This window comes from Acinonyx jubatus, chromosome C2 (genome assembly GCF_027475565.1).
Source record: "Acinonyx jubatus isolate Ajub_Pintada_27869175 chromosome C2, VMU_Ajub_asm_v1.0, whole genome shotgun sequence".
Classification (NCBI taxonomy): Eukaryota; Metazoa; Chordata; class Mammalia; order Carnivora; family Felidae; genus Acinonyx; species Acinonyx jubatus.
The window spans coordinates 18438089-18453235 of record NC_069384.1 but is presented as its reverse complement, the minus strand read 5'-3'; the positions used below and the strand labels follow the sequence as shown (position 1 = coordinate 18453235).

Below are 15147 nucleotides of genomic sequence, written 5' to 3'. Positions count from 1 at the left end.
ATTAATGAATCCTATTTAATGTCTATTATGAAAACTTACAAGTATTTCTGCTAAACAGTACAAGAATTAGTAATACCTTCCTATATTTACCACAGAATGTTAACACCAAATAAGGGAATGGTTGACTTTAACCTGAGAGCTTTCCTCATTTACTCACTTATGGTTCCTTAAATCTGACTCTTCGTATGTTTTATTCACACTCTAAATTGTGGACGCAAGTTGGCCAGTGATTGGCAAGTAAGTGCTGATACATATTTGTTGAATAAATGAATGAATGAATGAATGAATTAGTGAATGAACGAAGAATCTGAGAAAGGGCTAAAATTAATATTATCTATCTCTAATAAATACAACATCTAGCACCTGGTATAGGCATCATAAATTGATATTATTATATGTAGATCAGTTTTTGAACAAATTATTTTTTAATTTGTTTCATAAAGAATCTGCCAAAAAAAAAAAAACCTGAACAAACAAACAAACAAAACCAGTGTTTGCCGCAGTGTACTGAAAAGAGCACTATATCAGGAGCAAGAAAGGCTCCAGTTCCAAATGCCTGTCTCTCGCGTTACTTATATTGCATTCTTCTAGAGTGCGAAGTCACACTTTTGAACCACACCGCATTATCTATCATTGATGAAACAAGATGGTATGATCGTTATGGTTCACTTTGCTTTTACGTTCCTGTGGTTCTATGAATTCGCTTTGTAAGACATGTTAGGTTCAAAGTTATAATAATTTGGCAACTAATAAAAAAATACTCGTCTTTACTACAGATCATTCTAAGGGAGTTTAATGGACAACACCATAGTTATGGGTCCGCATACACCCGGGTAATAAAACCAGAGGGAATGTTGTAGACGTAACCGAATTTGTGCTTACAAAATCCTGCTATCCTTAGTGTCAATGGATCTCTCCTAGGTGGCATGCTCAAAGAAGATTCTAAAAACCCCAAACGGGTACCCTCAGAGCAAACATTTAAAACTAAGACTTTACGCCTTTAAAGAGCTGGATAAAATTAAAGACCCCTCCCATTCCTAGGCATTCACCAGCCATAGGGTCCCTGGGGAGACTCTGAGGCAGGGGCAAGTCCAGACTTCCCCTTTATTGTAGACTCCAGGACGGAAAAGTCACATTACCTGGGACATTCTCTCGCGGTGCTTGGCCTCCAGCCTCTCTTTGGCTTTCTGGAAATGGGCATGTTCATTCTCATCTCCGGGTGTCTCAAGATATTTGTCGACGGCATCAGGTGTGCTGGCTGCTGTTGTAGGAACTAGAAGGCAGAAAGAAGGATGTTTGAGAAGGGAAACGGTACCCAATCATTTCAAAGAAAGCCATTTTTTTTCCGTTTACTCCAAAACAAAGACTTTAGTAGAGAAGCACAGACAAGAAGTTAATGCTGTTTAAGAGAACACCATGAGACACTTCCCAGCACAGGACACCTTTCAAGGACAGGGTGAAGGAAAATCTATAAAACAGTCCATTTTGCAAGTGTAGCGTTATATTTACATTTCTTTGCAAAACAAGCGTGCGTAGAGTGAAACCAGTTGGTGTTTAACGCATTTTGTCCCAAATCCCGATGCCTTGCAAAATTAACTTTTGTAGTCTGACAGTAAGATACGTTATCAATATCACAGCTTAGGATTCCTACAGAAACTGAACAAATCTCCAAGTCTATTGCAGAATAATGGCACCATAGAGTAAAAAGGTAAATTCTACGGCATCTTCAGATAGCTTGATTTCAAAGCCATCTTTTGGTGAGAGTGTTTGAAACACTACCCCAAACCCCGTAAACGTCAATAAATGCATTTTCAAAATCACAAAGGGACCTTTCTGCCTTCGCAAAATTTGACAAGAGCCGACCAATTCATTAGAGTTGTCACAAAGAAAGAAAGTGATTTCTACTTTGAATTCAACTGAAACTGCTAAGCAATATTACTGAGTTGCAACATATACTGCTAAATTATGTGGAAACATAAATACCCATAAAATTGAAGAGTATGATAAAACAAAACTATTTTAACTCATGAGCCGAGTGAACTGTAATGCCTAAACAAGCAATTTTCCAAAAGATTAGCAATGATTAGTGGGAATTCAGAGCATTTATGAGCATACTTAAAAAAAAAAAAAAAGAGGGGAGCCTGGGTGGCTCAGTCGGTTGGGTGTCCGACTTGGCTCAGGTCATGATCTCGCGGTCCGTGAGTTCGAGCCCTTCGTCGGGCTCTGCTGACAGCTCAGAGCCTAGAACCTGCTTCGGGTTCTGTCTCCCTCTCTCTCTGCCCCTGCCCTGCTTGTGCTCCGTCTCTCTCAAAAATAAACATTAAAACATAATTTAAAAAAGAAACAAAGGGAAAAAAAAAAAGACTTTGATTTAAAGAATAGAGTATGTTCAACCAAAACAGTGAAATTCGGTGTTTTCACTATGTTTTTGGGTCAAATCAACTCAAGTGTTTTATTCAAAAGATTATTAAAATATCACCCATGTTCTAGGTACTACTCTTCACTGATTTTATCTAGTTGTTGACTTCTACATTTGAGATATAATATCCCAAAGAGTTAAATGAGAAGTATTTATGGCTAAATCATTTGGAAACTAATTTCTGAGATAAATGTCTTTTATACATGCTTTGAGAAAAAACGCCTGGAATCTCCACAACCCAAAGGCTCCAAGATTTGAACCAAAACCAGAAGGCTTTTTTCATTACATAATCAAACAATATCTTAATTTTAAAGAGAAAATATCTGTTCAGATTTCTTCCCCTTTTTCTTTAATCAAGGTTTAAGAATTATTATTATTAACAACAAAAAAAGAGCAGTTTAGGTGTCTATATAGATGGCTGCTTTCAAGTGGAAGGAAGGAAGTGGGGCATATTCCTGGAATTATTTTTCAAAACACTTTGTGTTCCCTCTTCGGCTGCCACCAGGGGATTCTGAGTCAATAGGTCTGGGACTGGCACAGGACGTACATATTAAAAAGCATCTGGTCCCATCTTCTGTGTGGTAGATGAGTGAGAACGTGTTTCAGCAGCGAATGGGGAAAGCGTTGGAATTAGGCACACCTTGATGCTCGTGTTTCTTAGACTGGCTGTGACCCAGGGCAGGTAATGTGAGTCATCTATGTACCCGTTTCTTTATCTGTCAGCCAGCATGCTAGGTGCACTGGGAAAATGAGATGCCACCCCATGTGTGTTACACAGCCTGCACCCAGGGTGGCACCCAGGGTCCTTCACGTCAGTGCCCTCGGTCTCTTCCCTGGCATCACATGTAATCCAAATCTTGGAGCGTAAACAAACCATAGAAAAAATGAGCTTTTATTTCACACACAGGACCACCACCCACGGGAAAAGCAGTAGGTATTTTTCTAAAAGATCTTCGGGGGGGGGGGGCACCTGGGTGGCTCAGTCGGTTAAGTGTCTGACTTCGACTCAGGTCACAATCTCGTGGTCTGTGAGTTCGAGCCCCGCGTCTGGCTCTGGGCTGATGGCTCAGAGCCTGGAGCCTGCTTCGGATTCTGTGTCTCCCCCTCTCTCTGACCCTCCCCCGTTCATGTTCTGTCTCTCTCTGTCTCAAAAATAAATAAACGTTAAAAAAAAAAAAAAAAAAGATCTTCGGTATAACCCACATAAAAGGCCCACAGATTATTGAAAATGAGTCCTTAATTTTTAACACTGAAAATCATTTTCAATTTAAAATCTTTTTTTTAAAGGAAATCAAAGGCAAGTATTTTTCTGCATAAATTCAAGCAAATCAATATGCAAGTATATTTTACTTCATCATTTTCCCCACTTGAAATGGAAGTGATGTTTAGCATGTTAAATTTGCTTCCCATGGTGTTAATCATTTTTTCATCTTTAAACTGGTATGGCTCAAGCGAGAACGAGTTAAAGTTCTTTTCAGCACAGTGCAATCTGGCAGAATGACAAAATTAGGCAAACAGTACTTTTCATTTTGAACACATGAAAATGTATAAATGTTTGAGGCTATTTTCACTGATCGAGATAGCCATCCGTTAAGTGTCAGAACCATAACTGGGGCGCCTGGGTGGCTCAGTCGGTTGAAAGTCCGACTCCAGCTCAGCTCACCATCTTACGGTTTGTGGGTTTGAGCCCCGCGTCGGGCTCTGTGCTGACAGCTCAGAGCCCGGAGCAGGTTTCGGATTCTGTGTCTCCCTCTCTCTCTGACCCTCCCCCACTCATGCTCTGTCTCTCTCTCTCTCTGTCAAAAATAAATAAACATAAAAAAAAAAAAAAGAACCATAGCAGCATCCTCTTCGAAAACTGGAATTATAAAAGTTACTACATAAGTAGGGGAAGTTCTCCATCCAATTTTTATGGTTGGCAAATTTTATGGTTTTCTCCAAGTCTTATGATTTGCAAACATTGTCTACTGTTTTATGGAAAAGGAGATCAACACGAAAATCCGAGTCAGTATAATCGCATTATAGCCTATGTTAAAATGTAGCTTTGCAATATTAAGAATAAAAGAATCATAAAGAAATGAGCATGCAAGGTATATTTAATAGGATTAAGAATATTTCAAGTGTTAAACCTGCTTTTTAGGCACATGGAAATAAATACAAATACTGTATTACTGATTTATTCCATTGAACCCAGTATTTCCCTTCGAGTAAATCCTTGTAAGCGGCTCTTGTTATTTCCTTTAGTTAAGGACTTTAAAGGAAGCAGTCTCTCTTTTAATCTTTAAATCAAACATTGTAGCCATTCACACTAACCTTCCATTTCAATTAGTGTGAGTGAAACATTCCTGTATTCATACCAATGAGCAAACCAGATCACTGTACAGGCAAGGACAGAAGAATGATGGTACATCTTGATATGTGGAAATGAATTTACTATTTCATTATCACTACCCTGCAGCTGGTAGGGAGGAAGGGAAGAATGTTTTTAAGCAGGGGTTTGTACAGAGAGCTCGGCTTCTATTTCTCTAATATTCCCATGTCCTAAAGACATGGTCACACGAGAACAGCTGATGGTTTGTGATAAAGTCCACGGTAGGCCAGACACAGGATAACAAGGACAGTGGGCAGGGACAGGAACCCTGTGCCCTTTCAAAAACGTGCTTCCTTTGGGAAAAGAGTGGTTCGAGGAATGACAGGGTATGTTACAGGCCACAAAGGAACGGGAAGCTGTATATCACGGGTCACTTAAAACATAGGTCATTAAAAAATATTTTTTAAGTTTATGTATTGTTAAAACATTTTTAATGTTTATTCTTGAGAGAGAGAGAGGGAGAGAGAGAGAGAGAGAGACGCAGAGTGTGAGCAGGGGAGGGGCAGAGAGAGAGGGAGACACAGGAATTGGAAGCAGGCTCCAGGCTCTGAACTGTCAGCACAGAGCCGGACGCAGGGCTTGAACTCACAAACTGTGAGATGATGACCTGTGCCGAAGTTGGACGTTCAACCGACTGAGCCACCCAGGCGCATCTATTTATTTATTTTTGAGAGAGAGACAGAAATAGCATGAGAAGGGGCAGAGAGAGACAGGGAGAGAGAGAATCCCAAGCAGGTTCCATGCTGTCAGCACAGAGCCCGATGTGGGGCTTGATTTCATGAAACTGCGAAATCATGACCTGAGATGAAACCAAGAGTTGGATGCTTAACCGACTGAGCCACCCAGGCACGCCAAAACATAGGTCATTTCAACAACGAAGAAAGTGGAAGCAAATTGGACTTAGGACATTTACTTTTGTTGTGGTTTTATAAGCTAACATACAGCAGTCTGTCCTGTCCAGAGACCTCTGAGGCTCCTTAAAAATTGAGACACAGGCTCAGATTTCCAAGTTGGCCAAATAATAATAGCCCAGGTTCATTTGCTTCTACTGCGCTAGGTGCTTTCCAGGTGTCCCCATTTAATACGTGGGGAGAATCAAAAATTACCCCATTGCATTTATTGTGCGCTTAACACAGCTCCTCATATCCCCGACCCACAAACAGGTCTGAATTTAAGATTAGGTAAACCATGAAAAGGCTTATAAAGTGAACCGTTAGAGCAGAAGAGGGTTAATCCCATGGATACGTCCAGGGCACTGGAAAGTATTTGCTTTTGTTATTGAACGACAATTGGCGAAAAATATGCTTTGCTAAGTTATCTGCAGACCCGTTTTCTAGCCAACAGCCGTTCCTGCCCTGAATGTTATCTGGCAAATGACCTCCAACCAACGTTCAACAGAACCCAGTAGGGTTATGAGACTGGGGCCAGGCATGTGAAGCTGCATGATCTTTTAGCCTTCGGCCCCTGCTCTGTCGTGCTCATTCATGCCTTCTGCAAGCAAGCTCGCTGGGTATATTCCCCTTTTGCGGAAAACTGGACTTAAAATTCAGGGTTAAACGCCTTTAGCTCTGGGTTTTGACCTCTAGCCGCCAAATCATTAGCAGCACATGGCACCGTCCTATGCGTGGGCTTCTAAACTGTGAAATGACCTTCATCTTGATTTTCTTCGTGTCTCAAAACAGCCTTATAAACCATGGTAGGACATACACCTTTTCACTAAGAATGGGTGTCTGAATGGAATACCAAATAAAAAAAAAAAAAGAAAAAACGCTACAGGAAAGCAGTTCTACTTCACAGCACTTTACCGCCTCAAGGTGAACATTCTGCTTCCCCAAATCCAGCGCATTCTGGATGACTGATGCTTTCAATAGGAACCTCATCCTGGCTTGTTTGCTACTCTGGGAGGTCAGAGGTATCTGAAAAGCCGAGACAGCGGCTCGGATGTAGACTGTGCCGCCTCGAGTGTGCCCGTTCATTCCTTTATCCCTCTGTTTCACAAAAATTACACCCCACACTAATGTGAGACGCACGGGACAAACCAATGAAGACAACAGAGACCGCTGTTCTTGGGGAATCATATTCTAGAGAGAGAAACCACCACTTCAGGAGAAAAAAAAAAAAAAAAAAAGACAAAATTAAGACACGTTGCTAGAATGTGATTTCTATCATGGAGAAAAAAGAAAACTATAGCAGGGCTGGCAAGAATCAGGGGGTGCAGGGGAAGGGAGCTGGGGCTGGGTGAGACCACAGCAGGAAGGAGGTGGCCAGGCCGGGTCTAATTGAGGTGATGTTTAGACAAAGAATTGAAGCCCCACCTCCCTGTTAGCAGCTGCAAGAACGTAGCAGGCAGATGCAGAAACGAGCACAAAGGCCCTAAGAGGTGAGAGTGCCTGGAAAATTCCTGGACAAGCTAGGTCAGTGTGGCCAGAGCTGAAGAAGCAAGGGAGACAGTAAGTAGCGAAGAGGCAGAGAGGAAACGCTGGTCACATCAGGCGAGGCCTGCTACCCTCCGTAAGGATGGCGAGGAGCCAATGGGAGTTGTTTTTTTTTTTTTAATTTTTTTTCAACGTTTTTTATTTATTTTTGGGACAGAGAGAGACAGAGCATGAACGGGGGAGGGGCAGAGAGAGAGGGAGACACAGAATCGGAAACAGGCTCCAGGCTCTGAGCCATCAGCCCAGAGCCTGATGCGGGGCTCGAACTCACGGACCGCGAGATCGTGACCTGGCTGAAGTCGGACGCTTAACTGACTGCGCCACCCAGGCGCCCCAGGAGTTGTTTTGAGAAAGGGAAATATGTGATATGATGCTTTAAAAGGGCCACTCTAAGGGTGCCTGGGTGGCTCAGTCGGTTGGCTGACTTCAGTCAGGTCATGATCTCGCGGTTTGTGGGTTCGAGCCCCGCGTCGGGTTCTGTGCTGACAGCTCAGAGCCCGGAGCCTGCTATGGATTCTATGTCTCCTTCTCTCTCAAAAATAAATAAACATTAAAAAAAAAAAAAAAAAAGGTCATTCTGTCTCTGCCAAGGGGCAGAGGAAGGAGGTCTCTCAAGGGTAAAAGATAAAAATGAGGGTAGATATCTCAGCAGGAGATAGTGAGGCGTTCTCTTGGAAGGCTCTCCACCCCTCCTCCCAGACATAAGACGAATCACAGATTTGCTTCTTTCTCATCACCTAAACCACAGGTAACCAGATACTAAGGGAGAAATTCTTTTCATGTGTGTGTGTGTGTGTGTGTGTGTGTGGGTTCATTTCAGTTTTAGTAATTTTGTACCAATGGGTGTCACAATATTCTCACTTCACGTTGATTGTAAACTCTCTTGGTACCTGTCGGAGCCTTTTTTTTTTTTTTTTTTTTTTTTGGTGGATGGAGTTTGGCACACATCTGCTTTCAGTTTATTAATGACGCCTGGTGCTGCACCCTATGTTCCTGTAACAAAATACATCACCACCACTGGGGACACGATGCCAATGAAACGTTTCCATTGCAGCATTTCCCCTGAGAAAATGTTACAATTTTTAGGAAACTCACTTCCAAACGAGGGGAAAACTGGTATTATTTTTAGGATGTGGTAAAAGTCCCTTCCCTTGCCCACTAGGAAGAAGCTCTGTATCAGGGACATGATCAAATTCAGCTAATAAATCAAAGTTGATGCTAAATTTTTAGTTCATTTTCATTCTGACTATATAATCACTACGATGTACTCCATTTCATACCCAAGACTGCAAGAATGTAGAGTCAAAACACTGCGGACATCATGAAAAACTGCCTCCATCATTTTGACATTCACTTGTTTCCTCAATCTCTAGGAGACACATAATATAAAAAAAAATTTTTTTAATGTTTATTTATTTTTGGGAGAGAGATCGAGTGTGAGCAGGAGGGGGGCAGAGAGAGAGGGAGACACAGAATCCAAAGCAGGCTCCAGGCTCTGAGCTGTCAGCACAGAGCCCAACGCGGGGCTCGAACTCACGAACCATGAGATCATGACCTGAGCTGAAGGTGGATGCTCAACCGACTGAGCCAGCCAGGTGCCCCGTAGGGGATACATAGTTCTACAGTCAAGAAGGGCTCAGGATGTAGAAGGAGGAATGACCCCACCTTCAAACAGTAACAACTCTGACGACCTACAAGCCAGAAGGCAGAATGTTTCCCCAAACAGAGGCCCGTGAATGGCATTTGGTCAATATACCAGTGTTAGATTCTAACAAGAAAGTCTGGTTAGTCTCCTTTCATCAGGAGAAAGGCAATTTATCTCCACAGCACTGACAACAGAAGATGAAAGTCAATAAAGACCTATTCCAGTCACTGCTTTATCGCTGAAAATACTCTTTGATCCAGTGCTGGCAACAGCGGGACTAGAAATGGCAGTGCTTCCTATGAGAGGTGGTAGTAAGGGTCCTTCACATACAGGTGAAACATGAACCTGAAAATTTAACCCCGAAATAAGGCAGAGCATGCAGATTGCCACCCTGACTTTAATGAAAAGAAAAAGAAGGAAAAGTCCATTTCTCTCGTTCCAAAATGACTTACTTAAATCCCAAACACATCCTAAACTCAAATATTTATCACACCCGCGAGGTCCAGGTGAGAGGGGACGCTTGTGATGCGAAAACAGCTTGTGCGACCCTTAAATATCGTTTCAGACTCTTCTAAAAATGAAAAAGAAGAAAGGAACAAAGGCCCTTTCCCCGGCACGCCCCGGCTCCACGCTTGTTTTATAGGCAGTGCGATCATAGCTGGCCGACCCTGCATCGTGCCGACAGAAGGTAATAAAAATGTAATCTACGCTGTGTTTACTCTAGTCAAGCTACATTTCTTTTTTATGTCTTATGGACACGTACTGATGTGGGAATTTCGTCAATCTGTGAAAGGAGCGTGGAGGCATGAAGGCTGGCGTTATTTTTATTAATATCACAGTGCACCGCAAAATTGGAGAGCAACCTCGAGTCTGCATCTGAAAACCACATGTGCAGCCACAGCCGTAATAACTGGCATCTAGGCTGCCTTAACCTCCGGTTATTGTTTTCTGTCCATGTGTCCGAAGCCATTCTCAACTTCATTAATGGTGGATCATAAAGAGATTACCTGTCACAGTCACTCAACACTCCACAGATGAGTTCAAAGAGTCAAAATCTGCAATATTATCTACTTTCAAAGGAACTGTAGCAGTAAAAGCCAGATGAAGCTGTTAACCTCTACGGAGGTCTTAAGGATAAAACCAATTTCATTTTCCTCAGGCTGTCCACACCAGTCTTTCTCTACACTTGTATATTTTAACGTTATATTGTTATTTAATCCTATCACACACCGAGGTCTCATCTCATCAATAAAACTGTCAAGTTATTGGAAGCAGGGAACTTGGTTTACTTTGTTGGTGTCCCTCAAAATACCCAGCTTAGCACCAGCACATCCTGAGCTCAGAAGTTAACGGCTTTATTAAATCAAAGGTTGGCATGCTGGTCTTTTTTTTTTTTTTTTTTTTTTTTTTTTTTTGCAAATAACGTGTTACTGGAACACAGTTGTTATCTATTTGTTTACCTATTGTCTGTGGCTGTTTTCACAGCTGTAACTGCCAAGTTGAGTATGTATAACAGAGACCATATGGCCTGCAAAACCTCAAATATTGACTCTCTGGTCTTTTGTGGAAAAATTTTTGCCAAAACTTTTATTAAACTATCTACTTACTCTTCTTTGGAAATAGCTGGAGAATAGAGCATATATATATATATACACATATATATATGTGTATATATATATATATATATATAGTGGGCATTTTTTACTGTTCTGAGTAGATGAGCTTTTTTTTTTTTTAAATGCCAGTTTGCTGAGCAAATCAATTCCTGTCAATCTCAGGATCTCTCCCTCTGATAGCTTGGAGGAAAAAGCCATTTTTTATTCTGGTTATTTCTCAATACCAAAGATGTGGCTTCTCATGTGTCAATCTAATAGATTTTACTGCCACTGATGTTTTAATGGTTTTAATTGTTAATAGTGCTTGGCAGTTTTAGAAAAATATCACAGTTCCATTAGTATTCGAGAATGTGCTAATGAGGACTAATATTTGCTTGTTGCCATCAGAAGAACACGTACAGTGTGATTAAGAACAATGGTTCAAGTCTGGACAAACACCGAATGCCTGGGTGTTAGGACAGGATATGACAAATCGGCGGCAAAGGAGGCACATTCCATTCAAAGGGTGCACGGTGAGTTATCTGTGGTTTGCAAATTGTGAGCCACTGCGGCAGCTTTAGAACTTGGGGTGGTGATCTGGCCTGATTTGACGTCCTCATTATTTTTTTTTTGAAGTTCGTTTGTTTGTTTGTTTAGAGAGCACATGTGTGTGTGAGCAGGGAAGGGGCAGAGAGAGAGAGGGAGACAGAATCCCATTTATTTATTTAGAGAGAACATGCGTGTGTGAGCAGGAAAGGGGCAGAGAGAGAGGGAGACAGAATCCCATTCATTTATTTAGGGAGAACATGCGTGTGTGAGCAGGGAAGGGGCAGAGAGAGAGAGGGAGAGAGAACCCCATTTATTTATTTAGGGAGAACATGCGTGTGTGAGCAGGGAAGGGGCAGAGAGAGAGAGGGAGAGAGAATCCCATTTATTTATTTAGGGAGAACATGCGTGTGTGAGCAGGGAAGGGGCAGAGAGAGAGAGGGAGAGAGAATCCCATTTATTTATTTAGGGAGAACATGCGTGTGTGAGCAGGGAAGGGCAGAGAGAGAGAGGGAGAGAGAATCCCATTTATTTATTTAGGGAGAACATGCGTGTGTGAGCAGGGAAGGGCAGAGAGAGAGAGGGAGAGAGAATCCCATTTATTTATTTAGGGAGAACATGCGTGTGTGAGCAGGGAAGGGGCAGAGAGAGAGGGAGACAGAATCCCAAACGGGCTCTGCACTGTCAGTGCAGAGCTTGAAGCGGGGCTCAAACTCATGAACCGTGAGATCATGACCTGCGCTAAAACCAAGAGTCAGATGCTCAGCAGAGGGAGCCACCCAGGCACCCTTGTCCTTGTTATTTTTATACACTCTGGCAGTGTATTAATCTATTCTATGGTATCTTGGCCATTTTGATGTGAGGACAAAAATAATGTTTTTCCTTTCTGGATCCTGCATGAGGCCAGATCCAGCCTTTGCACAGACCCTAAGGCCATAACCACGATCCCGAAGAGCATCCTAGATGCCAAGTCATCTGTGTGGCAAGGCTGTGCGGCATCATGACAGATGGCTGTTCTCTAGCATATGCTGGGATTCTGTGAAACGAAGATGAAACACACAGAGGAGGAGGGGGTGGGGCAGGGGTTCGCTGGCCTGTTCTCTGCCTCCCTAGCAGCACTCGCGTCAGAGTAGAAAAACTGAGACCTCTAACTAAGACTACAGTCAGGGCAGCAACAGCGACTTCTACCCCAACTTGTACATACGGAGAGCAGGGATGCGGGTCTAACGGATTCAATTTTCACAAACGTCAACCGAGAATCGGAGGCTTCTGACCGGCAACGCAGCAACATGCCCTCAGAGTTCGTGCAAAGTGTGACTGTTTGCACCAGTCTGGTTGTATCTTTCCGTCAGCTGTGGGCTCACCGTTAGTCTAGATCAGGGGCTCTCAACTGGGGCTGACTTTGCCCGTCCCTGCTTCAGGGTGCAATCTGGCAAAGTCTGGAGACAGTTTCAGTTCACACAGTTGGGGTGCCGTTACTGGCAGCCAGCGGGTAGAGGGTGGGGATACTGCTAAACGTCCTCCATGCACAGGACAGCATCCGCAAGAATGAATTATCTAGCCCCAAATGTCAACAGTGTCAAGGTTGAGAGACTTGGGTTTATTTATTGTCTGTGCCACAACTCACTGCAAGAAAAGAGGAAAAGATGGGTCATTTGTCATTCTCTTTGGCCAGACCCTTTTGTGCAATCAGCTGACTAAATACGGGCACGATGCTCTGTGTGACATCAAATGCCATTAAAGAGTCATTCTGTTTGCCTTTTGAGATGCAATCTGATGGGAAGAACACTAGAAAAAAAATTATTCTCTCATTTGAAACAGAAACTAATCAATAGATATTTATATAGTACTTTCACTGTTGTTAGCAAACATTGCACTGGGCAGAATGAATGTGAACCTTCTGTGTTGTTCTAAACCCAAATGGGCAGACACAAAATAATGCCAGAAACAACTCAGGTCTCACCAGATAGTTTTTTCAAACAGGAAAGGATTTTTTCTATAAAGGACTCAAATCCACAAGTTTATGAAAAAAATGAAAGCTCTTAGCCTCATCTCTCTCTCTACCTGTGGTTTAGAGTCTTATCTTCTATGAACAAAATAATAATAATAAAAAAATCAATATTCCTTAAAATTGCAATGCTCAGAAGTGGTTTTTATGACAAAGATTTAACCTGATCATAATCCGCTTTGAAGAGGAAAATTATTGTACGTGTAATGTAGGCCATCACACATCTTCTCCTTGTGTGCAACGTTACATCAGTTTAACGGAGAAGCTTTTCCTATCTCCTTTCATATTTCTTATTTGGCTAGAAGCAACTCAAACTGAGAAACCCATCAAACAAACCACTCTGGGGAAAAGAGAGATCCTCCAATAAAGCCTAGACTGGTGGAGAAGCCAAGTGCAAGCCCATCTTGCTAAATCCTATGGGCTTGCTCACCTTCTTTTTGGGCTCTTTTCCTCCGACTACATCCTGCCATCTGCATTTGACCTCCAGATGACCGTGAATCCTTTAAATCAGATGTGTACCTTTGCTATAAATAAGGAAGCATAGCTGCGCAGGCTATGAATAACTGGAAATTATATGCTTTCTCTACTCTGTTTGTACCAGCACTGCAGATCACTTCACTCGCTGTGATGAATAGTCTCTGCAGGTAGACGAGAAAATATAACCGCCAAAATCACTTCCCCTCCTAGAAAGGAAAGGTGTCATGATCCCAAATACACTGCAAGTAGTCGGAGAAAATTACTGGGAAAGAGAAAATTGCGAGAGATCTTCAACGTCTGTTTGGAAAATCTGAGGACGCAGGTACTTCATGAAAATAAATTTATCAAGTCATGTTCATTTCTGTTAATTACTAAAAATGGAAAAATACAATTGTATGCTAACATGCTATGAAATGAAATATTTTTTATAAAAGGGGGGAAGATATTTCATTTGTTGATGCATGCTTTATTTACTGCATTTAGAAAAAATGTTTTTTAACATTCTTCCTCTTTCTGTTATTTTCTGTATTCTTAAAATGCATTTTGAACTCCAAATACTAATTTTTCTAACGTAAAAAACAGAGCCCAATACTTGACCGTATGGAGTGTAAGTGCAGAGACACAATATCATTTAGGTTTCAAAGCTGGTCCTGCCACGTTTGATGGCTCTCACAGCTTCATTTTCTCGTATGTATAAAGGAAATGAGGAAAATGCCCACAAAGTGTTCCTGAGAAAAATAAATGATCCATGAAAACACCGGGTAAATTGCAACCTGCCACAAAGATCAATTTATTATCAATCCTACAGTGTAATATCCAGTTTTCTCCAGTCCTGTGTGTCTACTCACTTGTAATACTTTCAATGTTGTTAGAAAAAATGCTTTGTCACAATCACAAAAATATGTGGACTATACTAGTGAAACTCCCACATCTTTCAAAAGTTATATATAAAGTGAATGAATGTGAATCTCATGGTGGCCATTAAAAAACCTTAAAGGTCTATGATGAAATTGTAAGTTACATAATTCTCCAACTATTATTTATCCCTTTTTTTAAAGGTAATTGGTTTCATCAATTTGGAGACCAGGTTTTTTAAGGATAGTATAAATATATGCTCATTTTCATTATATATGAATGCGAGCTGAAATCGTGTCTCTTTTTCTAGCAACTATAAGCATCAATAATGTGTGTGTGTGTGCGCACATGTATCATCCTTAACCTAAAGAAGGATAAATTTATTTGTGGATATAATCCACATTTTAATATAAGTACTTGTGGGGGCTCCTGGGTGGCTCAGTCAGTTTAGCGTCTGACTTCAGCTTAGGTCATGATCTCACGGCTCATGAGTTCGAGCCCCATGTTGGGCTCTGTGCTGACTGACAGCTCTGAACCTGGAGCCTGCTTCAGATTCTGTGTCTCCCTCTCTCTGTCCCTCCCCTCCTCACGCTCTGTCTCTCTCTCAAAAATAAACATTAAAAAAATACTAATAAATACCTGTGTGTTAACATTTTAAAACCAAGGTAGTCAGATACACCAAGTGAAATCAATCACAAAACACAGACATTCTAAGGTTGGATGATGATTTCTTTGGAAGAATCTTTCCACAACCTAATGATAAAACCTGAGGTCGGGCACTTTCGCCCTAGTAAGG

At 41.7% G+C, this 15147-nt stretch overlaps 1 protein-coding gene and 1 long non-coding RNA gene across 8 annotated transcripts in view; both read right to left on the bottom strand.

The window, feature by feature from the left end:
- The window catches only part of APP (amyloid beta precursor protein), a 272213-nt gene that overhangs the window by 86873 nt on the left and 170193 nt on the right, over window positions 1-15147 (bottom strand). For all 7 annotated transcript variants that reach the window (XM_027041765.2, XM_027041766.2, XM_027041767.2 and 4 more), the window contains one exon: window positions 1140-1273. In XM_027041765.2, the coding sequence (XP_026897566.1) occupies window positions 1140-1273 (134 nt within the window). The remainder of the gene's footprint in view (window positions 1-1139; window positions 1274-15147) is intronic.
- LOC128315131 (uncharacterized) lies at window positions 11256-14560 on the bottom strand. Its single transcript, XR_008297580.1, has 2 exons — window positions 13450-14560; window positions 11256-12637 (listed from the first exon to the last, which is right to left on the bottom strand). It is a non-coding gene; the product is annotated as an uncharacterized LOC128315131 (long non-coding RNA).